The sequence below is a fragment of the Pyrus communis genome, chromosome 1, assembly GCF_963583255.1.
Source record: "Pyrus communis chromosome 1, drPyrComm1.1, whole genome shotgun sequence".
Classification (NCBI taxonomy): Eukaryota; Viridiplantae; Streptophyta; class Magnoliopsida; order Rosales; family Rosaceae; genus Pyrus; species Pyrus communis.
In genome coordinates this window covers 1,972,172-1,987,952 of record NC_084803.1, presented here as the reverse complement: position 1 = coordinate 1,987,952, position 15,781 = coordinate 1,972,172, and the positions used below count along the sequence as shown (strand labels likewise).

At 36.8% G+C, this 15,781-nt stretch overlaps 1 protein-coding gene across 1 annotated transcript; it reads left to right on the top strand.

The window, feature by feature from the left end:
• The first annotated feature begins 8,172 nt into the window (after positions 1-8,172).
• LOC137719647 (cytochrome P450 CYP82D47-like) lies at positions 8,173-11,599 on the top strand. Its single transcript, XM_068458685.1, has 2 exons — positions 8,173-9,169; positions 10,867-11,599. The coding sequence occupies exons 1-2, from the start codon at positions 8,219-8,221 to the stop codon at positions 11,488-11,490; spliced, it is 1,575 nt and encodes a 524-aa protein (XP_068314786.1). The 5' UTR covers positions 8,173-8,218; the 3' UTR covers positions 11,491-11,599.
• The last annotated feature ends 4,182 nt before the right edge of the window (positions 11,600-15,781 follow it).

Below are 15,781 nucleotides of genomic sequence, written 5' to 3'. Positions count from 1 at the left end.
GTATAACTTAATTAAACAAAAAAAAAAAAAAAAGTTTACCCAGATGCCGATCCTCTGTGCCCAACAACCCTCACCCCCACCCATCCCCTTTTTGCTTCTCACGGCCTCACCTATTTCTCTTTCTCCCTTTCCCTTACTTTCTCCTTTCATCTTCCTTTATTTTTCTTTCGCCTCCTTTCTTTTACATCGGATAAGGACATACAAGAGGTCAGCGACCTCACTAATTCTTAGATTGGAGTAGCAGATTTAAGAATTGCAATTGCCGTCGACCAACCTGGGTCCCATGCCGAAGTAAGAGAAGGAGAAAACGAGGAAGTAAGTGAGAAGAGACGGGATGTCGCCGATGATTTCGCCGACCGTCACTGGAGGTAGATGGTTGCTGGTATGATGACGGCGTGGAGGGTTTTATGCGTTTGCTGGTCTACGTTACTGAGAGTTTTTCATATTAGGGTTAAATTAGGAATTGTGTTAACATAGGATTAACATTTGGCTATTTTTTTTTTAACTTTTCTTTTAATATTTAAAAAATATTAAATAAATTTTTTTTTTTTTAGTTTTTCATAATATTTTATTAATTTTTTAACATAAAGTGGATCACGAATCAAGCTATATCAGCAGTTAACTGAAAAGTAAACGGCCAAGTAACGGAAGGTTAACATCGGACCAAATTCTAAAGATGAGGTATGACATTGTCAATTTTAAAAGATGAGGTATGAAAGTGTCGTGACATCAATAGTTAATGTAGTTTTTGTACTTTATCCAATAAAAAACTACTAATTTTCGTCATCATATCTTTAACCAAAATTAAAATAAAAGAAATGCTAGAGAGAGACTATTAAATATGAGACTCTATTAAACGTGAGACTCTACGCATCTCATGTTTTTTGTATAATTTGTTTGGATCCTATTTTACACTATCGGCTCGAGTAATCGAGATCGTTGGATGAGCAAAATTTTAGACTATTAAATGACAAAATGGTTAAAGTGATTTTCAATTATTGAGAAATAATATTCTAATTTTAATCATGATATTATCTCTTAGTAATATATTAAATTATTATTTGTCTAAATCTCCATTGATTTGGATGATGATGGAATGGGGGTATTTATAAGGCTCGGCAGCAGATAAATATGTATGCAGGTATATGCCTTTTGATGTTGTGTCACATGAATGTGCTTTTTGAGACCATATTCTATCTTATTATGCGTGCATGGCTGCACCTGGATCAATGCGGTGGAAATAATGTTCTAATTGGACTAGGAGACAACCTGATGGCACAGTTTCTAAAGATAAGGAAGGAAGACATATAGGCTCTTCGAATAATGGTGAAGTAGAGTCAGATGATGATGGCATCTAAAAGATAGGCTCCTGCTTATCTTGAAAAAGTCTTTGACTGAAGCTCTAGTTGATGAGTTTGAATTGAAGTCAAATTCTACACTAGTGGGGAGTTGCGCCAAGCAACATTTGCTTCTATAAATATAGTGAAGGCAACATGTGACATCTTCAGTTTGGATAGACATCATTGTTGTCGTAGAATCAGCCGACCCCGGAGTACCTTCAATTTGGATAAACAACACTGCATCAAGGCCGACTGGTTACCTATCCAAGTCTCGGCCAAGAAGGATTTTTGAGTTCTTGTTGGCAGAGGTCATCTCATTAGCCTTATCGGTAAAGTGAGGTGTTATAGATTATTGGGCTAGGCAAATTGAACACCGAGTTGTTTATGATTGGATATTCACAAGTAAGTTTTAGAGTCCGGCATTCTGACGGCCGAACGATATTCACCATCAAGACATACATCTCTTTTTTTCCTCTTCTTTTGTTTGGATAGGAAGATTTCAGAGAGCGAGAGTAGTGACAGCTAAGAAAGTCGTGGTGCACAAAGACATGGAGTCGAAGCGGTGAGAAAACTTTTGCGATTCTGGGTTCTGTTTGGACTTTCTTTCCAAGAAACCATTTCACTCCGCCTAGACCGTCGCCTAAACAACCGCATAGACTACCCAAGCCGCCTAGGAGAGCCTAGGTGGGCACCTAACAGCTCCCCAATTTTCCTTAATGTTTCGGACCTAATCGCATCGGCACAACGATAGCTAGCGCTTAGTCAACCGTTTAGGCCAATTTTTAAAACACTGCAAAAGAACATGAAGTGACAAAATCTCACTTTGAGAGAGTTTCTCTAATATTTCTCTTATAATAAAAACTTCAATAATATGTGATACCATAGAGTATGCTAAATAATTGTCCGTGTATATAGCCACCAAAAACAATTCCATCTTATCACTTGAGGAGGGATCCAGCTATATTGCATAGTGGATTGAACTGTAATGTGACATCCCACATCGTTCAGGGGAGTGATCCTTATATGTATATTCTCATCCCTAACTAGCACGAGGCCTTTTGGGAGCTCACTGGCTTCGGGTTCCATTGGAACTCCGAAGTTAAGCGAGTAGCGCGCGAGAGCACTCGCATGATGGGTGACCCACTAAGAAGTTCTCGTGTGAGTTCCCAAAAACAAAACCGTATGGGCGTGGTTGGGACCCAAAACGAACAATATCGTGCTACGGTGGTGGAGCGGGCCTGGAATATGGTGGACCTCGGGGCGGGATGTGACATGTAATATATTGAGATATACTTATTTCAATTTGGAAAATGACATCCATGATAGTTTCTCGGAACACTAAAGCATTTAGTAGAATCTAGAAACCGTGGGTTCCATTCTTTGATACATGTCATGGTGGATTGAACTAGTTAGTAACTACTCACTTTGTCTTGAACAATACCCACATAAATTTTATGTTACGAATTATCCATTTCTAAGTAACCATTCATTGATCATCTTTATAAAGATTCACTCAACTTGAAAATGTGAACATCTCATTGGTTATCAAATTATAGTTACATAACTAAATGATTTTCAATTTCAATGAGTTCCTTGAAGAGTTGATCTTTCAACGATAACGTAAAAAATGATCGGTCCAATTATGAGAAATATTGGGAATGAGCTTATTAGATGAATGGTTAGCATCGTATTAGGTACACATTTAGCGCTAGATATTTTGTCTGTATATTCTACCATTCAATTCCTTAATACGTGATTATAAGTGCTTTTAGGTTAAAAAATAGTAATTTTACTCAAAACAGTAAGAGAACATGCAACATTCAAAAAGAGTGTCTTGTAATTAAATTCAAAAGCTTCTCAAATCATCAATAATTGAAATAACAAACCAATTAAGGTCAACTTGATTATTTTACACATCTCATGTTGGCGAAAGGGCAAGTTAAGTTGCTGCCCAACATATTTGTTTTGACTACGCCGCTTTAACTTGAATTTGCACTCGGAACAATTTGCCTAATTTATTGCAATTTTGGCTAAATAGAGAACAATAAATCGGAATAGGACCAGATTTGACTGAATAGAATCAAATTCCCTAATTTATTGCCAATTTGGCTAAACGAGACTAGTGTAGCTGAATCGGTGGGTTTAGAAGGGAGGTAAAGCTACGTTGAGGGTAAGGCTACACCAAAATTAGAGGCCAGAAAAACCGACTTATTTTTTTTGTGGTTTTACTTTATTAGTGTACTTTTTTTTTTTTAACAAACGATATTATTTACAGTAAGAAGAATGGATGGGCCTAATCTCGCAATGGACTAGCAATAATTTGGTTTAAATTCATTTTTGACAAGAATCGAACATAAAATTTCTCACTTACAAGTGAAGAATACCACTAAACCGTAATAGACTACTTTACTAGTGTGACTTGACATTCTTAAAAATATTTAATCGATCGGAATTAATTGACAGAATTTAAGTTATATAAACTCGAAGCTCGCAAACAATTCCTTAACACCCTTTAATTAAGCTACAGTAATGGATCTCCCTATCAGGCCTATCCCATTTCTAAAGCTCCTTCATAGGCTCGTAGCCGGACTCTTTGCCATACTTGTGTTTTCCTGGTCATAATTAGAGCATCTCCACCAGTTATTTTATTGCCCTTGCAATTGGGTTAAATTGCCTCCAACCCATGAAAACTTCCTCAACCGGTTCAAAATTGAAGAGGCAATTGTAGCAAAGGATTGTGCCCTTGCAAGAATCACACGAGCTTACGCCCTTTCAATCAGCTGGAGGGTGAGGGAGGGCCCCACCCATGTGACAGCTCAGCCCAGCCCAGCCCAACGACCCACGTGACAACAAATTTGAGCACACCTGGCTGCAAACCGTTGGATTTCTAATAGTCCTTTCATCTAGACTGTTAGATTTCCAACGGTTAAAACAAATTAAATATTTTGTAGCTCCGCCACATGATGTTTTGTAAGCCTCTGATTTCAATAAATTAAAAAAATTCAACAACCAAGCTAATCCTACTTTAAAAAGTCATAAAAATTATTTAAAATTTTCAAAAACCTTACAAAGTTTATACTATAAAATCTTATAAAATTCAATACGCTTGTAAATTAAATATTTAAAATTATCCAAAAATTTATGGTAATACTGATATGTGACGATAAGACAAAGAAAATATTAAAAAAATAAAAAGTATATCTATGAATAGTAATCGTCCTTACATTTGCCCTTTCTCTTTCCAAACGGATGGACTTGCACAAAGACAGTTACAGTTTAGAGTGAATAGTAAGGACAATTTCATTGCCTTTGTCCTTCAATTGCCATAACCCTAGACCAATGGCTGTGATGCTTTTAGGGCTGCAGCTGCCAATGCCAAAGGTTGCAAGCCACCCAAAGTGGCAGGTGGGTGGCCACTGGTAGGAAACCTTTGCCTATTCGGAGGACGGCCCCAGCCTTCCCACATTGCATTGGGTGCCTTGGCGGACAAGTACGGACAGTCTTCACCATCAACATCGGTGTCCACCCCGTCGTGGTCGTTAATTCTTGGGAGGCTGCAAAGGAGTGCTTCACCACCAATGACTTGATTATTTCTTCACGTCCCCAAACAATAGGCGCTGAAATCTTGAGCTTTAACTATGCCATGCTAGGGTTTAGCCCATACGGCGCGAACTGGCATGAGATGTGCAAAATAACAGTCCACGAGCCACTCTCAAGCCGCAGGCAGGAGCTACTTAAACATCTATACAAGTTATGGACCGAAAAAAATAATCATGCTTAGGACACAGTTTTCTGTGGAGATGAAGCAGTGGCTCAACTACCTAAATATGAACATGATTTTTAGGATATGGTTGCCAGAAAAAGATACTTTAATGTTACGAATGGTAGTTTGAATGATGAAAAAAAGGAATGTCGGTTTCATAAAGCCATGAGGGAACTCTTTCATTATATGGGAATGTTTGTGTTGGGGGATGCTGTTCCATGGCTTAGGTTTTTGGATATTGGTGGGCATGGGAAAGCTATGAAAAAAAAAAATGCAAAAGTGCTTGATAATATAGTTCTAGAAAGGTTAGAGGAACACAAGCAGAGCAGGACTAAAGGCGGGATGAGCAAGATTTTATAGATGCGATGCTTTCAGTCCGGACAGGATGTTGCGCAATATACATCATTGGATTCTGGTACGTATACCACGCAAAATCTTAAGGTACCGTTTGGTACGTGGGACGGGACGGAATAGAGTGGGACAAGGCGTTCCGTCCCACGTTTGGTGCACCTAAAACGGGTGGAACGAGCTGTTCCACGGGATGAGTTTTGGGTGAATTTTCGTTCCACCTCACTCCCTTGGAACGACTCGTTCCATATCCGTGGAACACAAAATTATAACTTCTCCGTCTCCTTCTTCTTCCTCCTTGTTTCCATCCGAGGGCATCTTTGCTCCCGCTCCGTTCCGTTCCGTCCTGTCCCGTTCTGTCCCGTCCCATTCTGTTCCGTCCCGTCCCATTCCGTTCCGTCCCGTCTCGTCTGCATACCAAACGATATATAAATTCACATTGGGATTCTAGAATTGTATTGCAAATTAATTTGAAAAAAAGGTGAAATTAGTAAAAAGAAAAAATTAATAGAATAATGGACAAAATAGTTTATGTATCAGAAAAATTTATTTTTTTGCCCACAATGCTATGGATTGTAAAGTCTTGAAAGGTGTGCAAAAATCGTTACTTCTTTTGTATTAAACAATCATATAGGTATCAAACAACTTAACTATGCCTTTGCAGAATATCATTGCTGGAGGCAGTGACACAACAACTATCCTTATGGTGTGCGCAGTCGCATTGTTGTAGGACAACCGCCAGGCTCTGAACAAAGTCCAAGAAGAACTAGATAACTATGTTGGCTAAGGGAAGATCAGTGAATGATTTAGACACCAATAATCTCATGTATCTGCAAGCCTATATTAAAGAAGCAATGCGGTTAACTGCAACATTCTCAGGCTTCAGGGAATTCACTGAGGATTGCCCTTCCGATTTGGAGGCCCAGAGAGGTGGTTCCACTTAAACTCAAGAACTGTACCCTAGAGGTATAGGAGGTGTCAATAAAAAGCATCAAACTGCATTTGATGGCTTATATGACATTTTAATCCCACAATATTGTCCTTTATATGCTAAATAAATGAGTGAATCTATTGTAAAAAAGACCAAAAAAAATAAAATGCTGCCAAAATTGATAAATCTTGACGTTAGTTCCGTTTAGAAAGATTGTGCTGCCATTCACAAACGTATTAGGTGGAACATTGCTGCTGATGTAGTGATACTCTAGTAAATCTTCTACAATTTTTCTCTTTGGTAAAGTAAAGCTTCCACTTTTGACTAATGAGCTTGATGCATGCTTTTTCTTCCACTTTTAACAAATGAGTATCACTTTCAGTCGACAAGAATGATTGAAAATAGTACAATAGAAGAAAATTAAGGTTCCGTAGTAGAATTAATAAAATGTATGAAAAATATAATTTAATTTTATGTACATGCGAAGGTTCGGGAAATGTTATAGTCCGCAAGAATGATTGAAAATAGTAAAATAGAAGAAAATTAAGGTTCCGTAGTAGAATTAATAAAATGTATGAGAAATACAATTTAATTTTATGTACAGGGAAGGTTCGGAAAATGTTCAATATGAAACATTATTTCGCATCCTCAGATTCTACCTTGCCATTATTATAAGAAGGAATGTAATCGTTCATTTTATACAAGACAAATACTATCTAGCTAATGACCTTGTGATGAAATCAAAATCGTTGCACGCATAGTTTGAATCTTCACAGCGCTACGGAAAATACACTACAGACAAATTGCACGCATAATTTGTCATATATGGCTGCGGCGCCTTCATTTGGAGAAAGTTTGAGGTTCGTTATTCGGACCGTGCGTCTCTGCGAACTCCAAATTCAAAATTACCATCCCACTTTTCCAATTGTCATGCTAACCTGGCTCACCTTTTGGTCCAATCCTTCACTCACACCAACCCCAATCGCTCCCGCACAGAAGAATCTGCCGCTCACGTGGGATTGTGGCATATATTTTACAATGAACCACCTGAGCCATATAGTATGTAATTTGAGTTAATTCACGAATATATATTTTTTGATGAATAGTTCACGAATATATTGTACATGGCAAATTAAGGTTCCAATTCAATCATAGGATGGCCAAAGAACTTTAGCGTATAGTATGGATTCTATAGTGTATAATTGTTCAGATAAATAGAAGGTATTGTGTCACACGCTCAACGAATGTCTAGGAAATCATTAGTGCAGGAGATAGATATATACGAGATCACAAGCATCCATATAGTAAAATTAATTTTCGATTGAATGAAAAGAAATATGAGTCAAACGTAATAGAACCTGGTCATCAATTGAATCATTGTTTGAAATTGAAGATTTTGTTTTGTCATCATATTGGACAAGCAAAACTCATATAATGTGAGGTAGATCAACTTTTTAGACCATATTTGTAAATCACGTGTTATATCGCCAATAAGAATTAAGCACGTTAATCAATACGCAAGTAATAAAACAATTATAAAAAACCACGTCATATGATTTATAAAATTTGATTTAAATAGATGATCTCTCTAACATTATCTACCTTTTAATTTTATGTTCTACCTTCTAATTGATCATAAAATTTTCATTTCTCCCATCAATTAATATGCCTTGAGAATAAAAAATTATCCAGTTCAATCAAATCAAGGGCATCTAACGAGACCATATTTCTTCTATATATATGTATGACAGGGCGCTAATAATACAAATCAACTTAAGCCTTCACCCCAGTTCAATAAAAATTCTGTCTCCAGATTTCTAATGATTTAGTTGCAGAATGGATTCCCTCCCTTATGCAAACTCCATCGCTGCTGGATTATTCACAATAATCATCGTGTCCTATTACTTATCACGAAGATGGAGAGTTGCCGATTACACGGGCTCCCCACCTGAAGCCAAGGGTGCGTGGCCTATATTGGGTCACCTTCCTTTGTTAGGAGGCTCCACACCTCCTCACTTAACTTTGGGAGCCATGGCGGACAAGTACGGACCCATTTTCACCATCCGAATTGGCGTCTATCCGTCGTTGGTGATAAGCAGCAGTGAGATCGCAAAAGAATGCTTCACAACCAATGACTTGAGCTTAAACTCGCGCCCAAAGATGGCGGCTGTAGAGCACATTGGCTACAACTACGCCATGTTTGGGTTCGGACCATCTGGACCCTATTGGCGAGAAATTCGTAAGATCGTCACGTTGGAGTTGCTCTCAATCCGGAAGGTTGAGCTGCTCAAGCACATTCGAGTATTGGAAGTGACTACTTTCTTGGAAGAATTGCACAAAACTTGGAGTACAAGACAAAAGGAGGGCTCGAATGATGGAGTGGTTGTAGAGCTGAAGCAATGGTTTGGGGACATGACGCTGAACGTGCTCGTCAGAATGGTGAACGGAAAGCGGTATTCAGTAGCTGCCGATGAGGATGAGAAGAAAGAAGCGCGTAGGGTTCAGAATGCATTGAGGCAGTTTTTTCATTATGCGGGGCTGTTTTTGGTGGGTGATGCGGTTCCTTATCTGCGGTGGTTCGATTTGGGTGGACATGAGAAGGCAATAAAGAAAATTGCGAAGGAATTGGACACCATTGTTGGCGAGTGGGTTGAAGAGCATAAGCAGAGGAAAGCAAAAGGTGATGCAAAAGGAGAGCAGGACTTCATAGATGCGATGCTTTCTGTGCTTGATGGTGCAGAACTTGGCGGTTTTGATGCTGATACAATCAACAAAGCCACAAGCTTGGTACATATATAATTCATTAATTTGCATGCAAATAATTAACAGTAAAAGGCTGGACTTAAGACACAAGCTGGACTTAAGACACAAGATTTTATTTTTTTACTTTCATTACATAATTAAGCTAATTGCATGGTCTATAAAAGGAAACGAAAATAATTAGCCAAGAAAATTTCTAAATTTAAATTTTATATTCTAAGATCATGTACAAATTTTTACTTTTAACAATATTTTGTGATTTCTGATAACTGTTTTGGATTGTCAATAACAACTCTAATTTTTTTAATTTTAAAATAATCAATAGTATACAATTATTTGACATACTTCTCATATAGACATCATGTAAAAATGGAATTTATAATTACATTACATACTAGGGTAGCTATCTAGAATGATTTTTGAGATGATTTCCAATTTTACATACGACTCATGACGCATATTTGAGTGCTCACCGATATGTACACAGAGTCAATTTTGTCTACTTATAAGGTGTGCTTTTTGTATTTGATTATTTTAGAATTAATAATTTTTATGAACTAAATTAGGCTGTTTTAGAATAAATCAAATTAAACTAACTTAGTGAAATGTTTACCAATACCAAATTAACTTAGAAATAGTAAAAATGCTCTCTTTTTCTTTTCTGTATATATTTATTCCTTTTTCTTTTTTTCATTTCTAGAACTCTTTATCTGTGTTTCTCCCAAGCAAGTCAGTCAAACGTTCCCCTTTTTCTTCCTCTGTTTTCCTCAAGTTGGGCAAGCGTTGCACAGACACTATTGAAATTATCACCACAAAAAAAAATGGAGAATCGCTTTCCAAATCCCCAATTCTCGTGACAAACCCCAACGACTCTTCCTCCTGATCAATCCCAATTTCGTCTTCTCGAAGCTAGAACAAGTTCAAACTCGCCAATTCGAGTTGGCAGCCACAGCGAGTTTTCCGTCCAACTCCCTCTCTATCTTCCCTTTGTTTTCCCGTCCAAGTCCCTTTCTCTCTTCCTTCTGGCTCTTTCTCGTCCAACACCCTGGTTGGTAATCGGACTCTGGGTGGTAACTATATCTAATATTTTAAGTCGTGCTGGAGCTGCGGTCACTGGAAAAGGTCTGCGGTGGTGTGGAAGACCTCTTTCCATCCTCTTTCTTTCGTTCTTTTTCTCATATTTTCTATTTTATCTTTTTCTTTTTATAAAAAAAATTAATATAAAATATTAACATAACTTAATTGTAATCGTTCAAATATAAAAAATAAAAAAAAATAAATAAATAAAAAAAGAAGAAGAGGGATTTAAAAAAAATAAAAATAAAAATCATCATACTCCCTAGCTAATACCCAGCTTTCGGTTAGGATTAGCTAACATCAGTTAACGAGGCCCAAAGCCGAGGTGAGTCCAAGCTATTGTTATTAAAGTTAATTATTTACTGCACTAAGTACAAGACTACACTAACTGTGAGTTCAATTCACTCTAGTAAACGCTAGTGACAGTATACTGACACTCTTAGTAATTAAGGTGGGACATATTTCAATGTTTGATATATATCTTCACCTAAATAAGACAGAGACTCAGAAAATTATGAATGTAAAGAATAAGAATGTGGCCTCACTCTTACGTGTGTGTGTGTGTGTATGTGTGTATGTGTATGTGTATGTGTTTGTGTGTGTCTATATATATATCCTAATTAATCAACCAAATAATCCTTGTGCAGAATATGATTGCAGCAGGTAGCGATACCATCATGGTGACATTGACATGGGCAATATCGTTATTGTTGAACAACTCGCACGTTTTGGAAAGAGCCTTAAACGAACTGGACACCAAAATAGGTAGACAAAGAGTTGTGAGTGAGCAAGATATAAGCAACTTAGTCTACATCCAAGCTATTATAAAGGAGACGTTACGTTTGTACCCACCAGCACCATTATCAGGACCACGTGAATTCACTGAGGATTGCACCATTGCTGGGTACCATATCAGAAAGGGCACCCGGTTAACCATGAACCTCTGGAAGCTTCAAACTGACCCGAAAAATTGGCCCAAGCCATTTGAGTTCAAGCCAGAAAGATTTCTTACCACCCACAAGAAAGTTGATGTGAAGGGTCAACATTTTGAGTTGATTCCGTTTGGAAGTGGTAGAAGGGCATGCCCTGGTTTGGCATTTGGCCTTCAAATGGTGCAATTTACGTTGGCTAGTTTTCTACATGCGTTTGAAATCTTGAACCCGTCAAGTACACCAATTGATATGACGGAGAGCTTTGGATTAACAAACAATAAGAGAACTCCACTCAAAGTTCTCATCAAACCTCGTTTGTCTTCTGAACTTTATGGATAAAATATATATATATATATAACATTATATTTGTGATATGAATAAGAGATTTTTGTTGTTATTAATTATATACATTTATGTATTTGTAATCATAAAATTAATAAAAAAAACTGCTAGCAATAATGAATATTCAGGAATGGGCATGTTGCATTTTCAATTGGACTAAACAATACTTCTTTATTATATTTTCAAGAATAATGCTAGGAAGACTAGAATCTTAAATCAAATTTGCAAATCAAATAATATGTTAGCAATATGAAATAAGCATGTTAATTAACATTTAACTAATAATTCAATTATCAACAACCACATCATTTATTTACAAAATTTGGTTTAAAATGGCTCTATTTGGGGCATGTCGGCCCGGTTTTTTTGTTTTTCAATTTGTTTGGAAAGAACCCGCCCATTTGCTAGTACACAAACAGGAGAAAATAAAATGGTCCATTTCTAGTGTAGACGGCTGCAATTATTATCAAAAAGCTAATTTTTACTATTTATTTAATCTAAATTATGTATTAATAAATAAATAAATCTTAGTTATAAGAGAGTAAAATGACAGTTTAATCTTCTAGTACAAAATAAAATCATAAATAGCAATAAATTTTTCGCCAAATCAAATTTTAGTGTTTATTTTTTTCGTCCTTCACTAACAAGTTATCATAAAATTAGAAATTTGTAAAACAAATTCGCAAAATGCTGCGGATTACCGTCAATGTTGCTCTTTTCGAGCATCACTATAATCTGGTTGTACTCCTATGTAAGTGGTGCGTTTTGGGCCGTCACTAGATGTCGCTTTGTGTTTTGTGTTGGCATCTTTGGTGGCCACAGTCTTAGCATGTTGGCAGCTTACTTCTTGTTTGGAAGCTTCATCGTTTTACCATGGTATTTGTGGCCAGGCGAAAAACCATTTAGGAAAAAGCATATCTCTACTATCTTTAGATATAAGCTCATACAATACTTATTTCTTTGACACAATCCCATATCATTTTAAACATCTAAATAAAACCTAAATTTAAAATAGACTGTCATGTAAACAAAAAAATACTTATTATTTTCAAAATATTTACAATTGTGCCACAACAGCCTAATTATGTTAATGAATTTAATTATCTACCATAATTATGGATAATAAGGGCCTTATTATTACAAAAGTATCTACTTTGTACTTGTCTTACCATCATATGTTTCATTTCTTTTATTTGTTTGACAATCATTGTAGGTAAATTATTTTGCATGTATATATTTGTTTGGATCCGAATTTACACCATCGGCCCGTACAATCAAGGTCGTTGAGTGAGCATAACTTCACACCGTCAGATAAAAAGTAATTCATTTTTTTTTGTTAAAGGATAATATTATGGTGTTTTATCATAATTATCCTTTAATAATAATTTATTAAGAAAGATGAGATGTGTATTTCAGCACAATTCAAATTAATTTGGGTGTTTTGGCGTGTGAATATGTGGGTGGTGGGATTTTGGTGGTGATGTGATAAGCCTAGGCTGTGATGATGACACAAGAAACCTAGGTAGACTAGGCTTTTTGTTTTTGCATGGTGATGGAAGTAAAGGTTTCTGAGGGTTTTCTTAATAAGATCAGAAGTCTACGTGGGATAGGGTTCTGATGTGGTGTAATAAAGCCTAGATAGGCTTTATTTTAGAAGTCACGAAATTTGAAGGCCACGAATCAGATTTCAACGAGTTAGAGTTGCAATTAGACTCTACACAATTATTTAGATGTGCCAAGCAAGTACATCAGTCTTACAAATACAGGTGTCATGGCAACGTAAAGGCCTCCTCCAATTGAACACATAAATTGTCCTGTGCAAACCTCTCAAACATCTTGAGATTTTTTTATTTTCTTTTTTCGCCGACACACAGCACTGTGAAGGTAACCGGCGAACATCTTCAGTTTGGATAAACAGCACTGTTGCCGTAGAATCAGCCGACCGATGAGTACCTTCAGTTTGGATAAACAGCAATGCATCGAGGCCAACTAGTTACCTATCCAAATTTCGGTCGAGAAGGGTTTCCGAATCCTCATTGGGAGAGGTCATCTTATTAGCCTTCTCAGCGAAGTAAGATGTTACGAGTTACGACATTTGGCACATCAAACGCCGAGTGATTTTATGATTGGACACTCACAAGTGAGTTTTAGATTTCGGCATTCTGACGGTCGAACCACATTTACCATCAAGACATTCATCTCCTTTGAGTACTTGTGCCTATATAGTCTAGTGTCGATTTGACGTGCTTAACTCTTACAAATATAATCACTGTGATTGAATCCAACGCCGACAATTTGTGAACTTTGTAGAACTAGCAGCCTTGTCTTCAGGCTCGAGAACCCGAAGGCCGAGACTTGTTCCTTCCTCGGCCGCAATCGCAAGATCAAGAAGTCAGCAATGCGCTCAACGCAACATCAACAAATTTTACTCCTCGGCCGACTAGTTGGCACGCCCCGCATCAACCGAATGACATAGTTAGCTCATTAGTTACTCAGTCTGCGAGCCACGTAGGCTTTGTAATTTTTAGGATCAACAGTATTAGGCATATTTTGTTATAATTATATATAGTCATGCAAATAATTTATCTATATTTTTATGTAAATTATAGGTAAGTAATTAATTTTTGGATCAATTGGCTAAAAAAATTATTTATTTTGTAAGTAAATTATTTTTCATGTGATATTACATATATACTAGCCACATTTTGTTATTATTATATGATGTGTGCAATCAATCAACTTTCTTTGATTTTGTAGGTAAATTGTTTTATTTATTTTTTTTCAAAATATAGATATTTAATTAATTTTTAATAAAAAAATATTTATTTATTTATTTATAGGTAAATTATTTTACATGTATTATTAGATAATTTACCAGGAACTTATATTGTTATTATATATATATGTTGTGCAAAATAATTTACCGTATATTATATTTAAAATATTGATAATTTTGAGTAAAATAACTTTTTTTTTTTAATAATTGTAGGAGATATTGTGACATTCCACATCGTCCAGGGGAGTGGATCCTGTAAGTCTTATATGTATATTCACATCTCTACCTAGCATGAGGCCTTTTGGGAGCTCACTGGCTTCGGCTTCCATCAGAACTCCAAAGTTAAACGAGTTCGTGCGACAGCAATCCCATGATGCGTGACCCACTGGGAAGTTCTCGTGTGAGTTCCCAGAAACAAAACTGTGAGGGCATGGCCGGGGCCCAAAGCGGACAATATTATGCTACAGTGGAGTCGAGCCCGATATGTGGTGGGGGCTCAGGCCGAGATGTGACAATTTGGTATCAGAGCCAATCCCTGGCCGAATGTGTGCCGACGAGGACATCGAGCCCCTAAGGAAGGGTGAATCGTGACATCCCACATCGCCCAGGAGAGTGGATCCTGTAAGTCTTATATGTATATTCCTATCTCTACCTAGCACGAAGCCTTTTGGGAGCTCATTGGCTTCAGCTTCCATTGGAACTCCGAAGTTAAGCGAGTTTGCGCGAGAGCAATCTCATGATGGGTGACCCACTGGGAAGTTCTCGTGTGAGTTCCGAGAAACAAAACTGTAAGGGCGTGGTCGGGCCCAAAGCGAACAATATCGTGCTATGGTGGAGCCGAGCCCGACATGTGATGGGGACTTGGGCCGGAACATGACATATATTAATTTACTTGTTAGCATCATGTAATTTTTGTTATTAAATGCATAGGAATCATGACATTTATTATTATTTTTTTTTTCCAAACCCGTATAAGGTATATGAAGACATTCAATTGAATGAGATAATGTAAAATAAATGTATATAGTAAGTGAGAAATCCAAAATCAGTGTTATTAGGGGTAATAAGACATACAAAAATACAAATTTTGCCAGTCAAACTTAATTATGGATATTGCTTAGTTGGAGCCTAATTATTGGTTTTTTTTAGTGAAATTTACTGTGATGGGTTTTAGTTGAAGAAAATTGAATTATGAGGAATGTATTCATATTGCTTTAATTATTCACAATATGAACAGTATTCACAATATCAACAGTGAATGCTATGTGATAGTTTTTATCACAATAAGAACACTGAATTTTCCCTCTTTGTGTCTGATGGGCTTGTGTAGCAGGTTCCCTGTTATAACTTATTTGTTATATTTATAGCATGTGAATTAATGTTATTACGAATAAGCTAGGGATACTCTGCATCAGTAAATATTTCTCCACGTACTGCGGCATAGGATTCGTTTAATTAGTCCCATCAGGAATTGCATCACCCTTTCTTTTTCATCTCCATCATTGATCTTTT

Bases quoted from the DNA above. Each gene is read 5' to 3' on its own strand.
- LOC137719647 (XM_068458685.1), top strand. From the start codon at position 8,219: ATGGATTCCCTCCCTTATGCAAACTCCATCGCTGCTGGATTATTCACA. The intron at 9,170-10,866 runs GTACATATATAA...ATCCTTGTGCAG, and splicing joins TCAACAAAGCCACAAGCTTG to AATATGATTGCAGCAGGTAG.